The sequence below is a fragment of the Myotis brandtii genome, unplaced genomic scaffold, assembly GCF_000412655.1.
Source record: "Myotis brandtii unplaced genomic scaffold, ASM41265v1 scaffold97, whole genome shotgun sequence".
In the NCBI taxonomy this organism is placed as follows: Eukaryota; Metazoa; Chordata; class Mammalia; order Chiroptera; family Vespertilionidae; genus Myotis; species Myotis brandtii.
In genome coordinates, this window is record NW_005372020.1 from 168,264 (window position 1) to 168,467 (window position 204).

The window sequence follows — 204 nt, forward strand, 5'->3', positions numbered from 1 at the left end:
GGAGGTCATGCAGATCGACGTGGAAATCGAAGCGCCCAGCGACCCGCCGGCCACGCAGCTCGTCACGTGGCAGGTGGAGTATCCAGGGGACATCACATCCGACTTGGGCGTCTCCAGGATCTACGTGAGCCAGAAGGACCTGGTCGGCATCGTGCCCCTGGCCGTGGTGAGCGTGTCCCCGGGCCGACCCCACGGGACACGGTC

At 66.7% G+C, this 204-nt stretch overlaps 1 protein-coding gene across 1 annotated transcript in view; it reads left to right on the plus strand.

The window, feature by feature from the left end:
- Positions 1 to 204, plus strand: part of LOC102243738 (transmembrane protein 132D) — a 25,729-nt gene that overhangs the window by 246 nt on the left and 25,279 nt on the right. Inside the window, exon 2 of the mRNA XM_014533340.1 lies at positions 5 to 166. Coding sequence (XP_014388826.1) covers positions 5 to 166 — 162 coding nt within the window. The remainder of the gene's footprint in view (positions 1 to 4; positions 167 to 204) is intronic.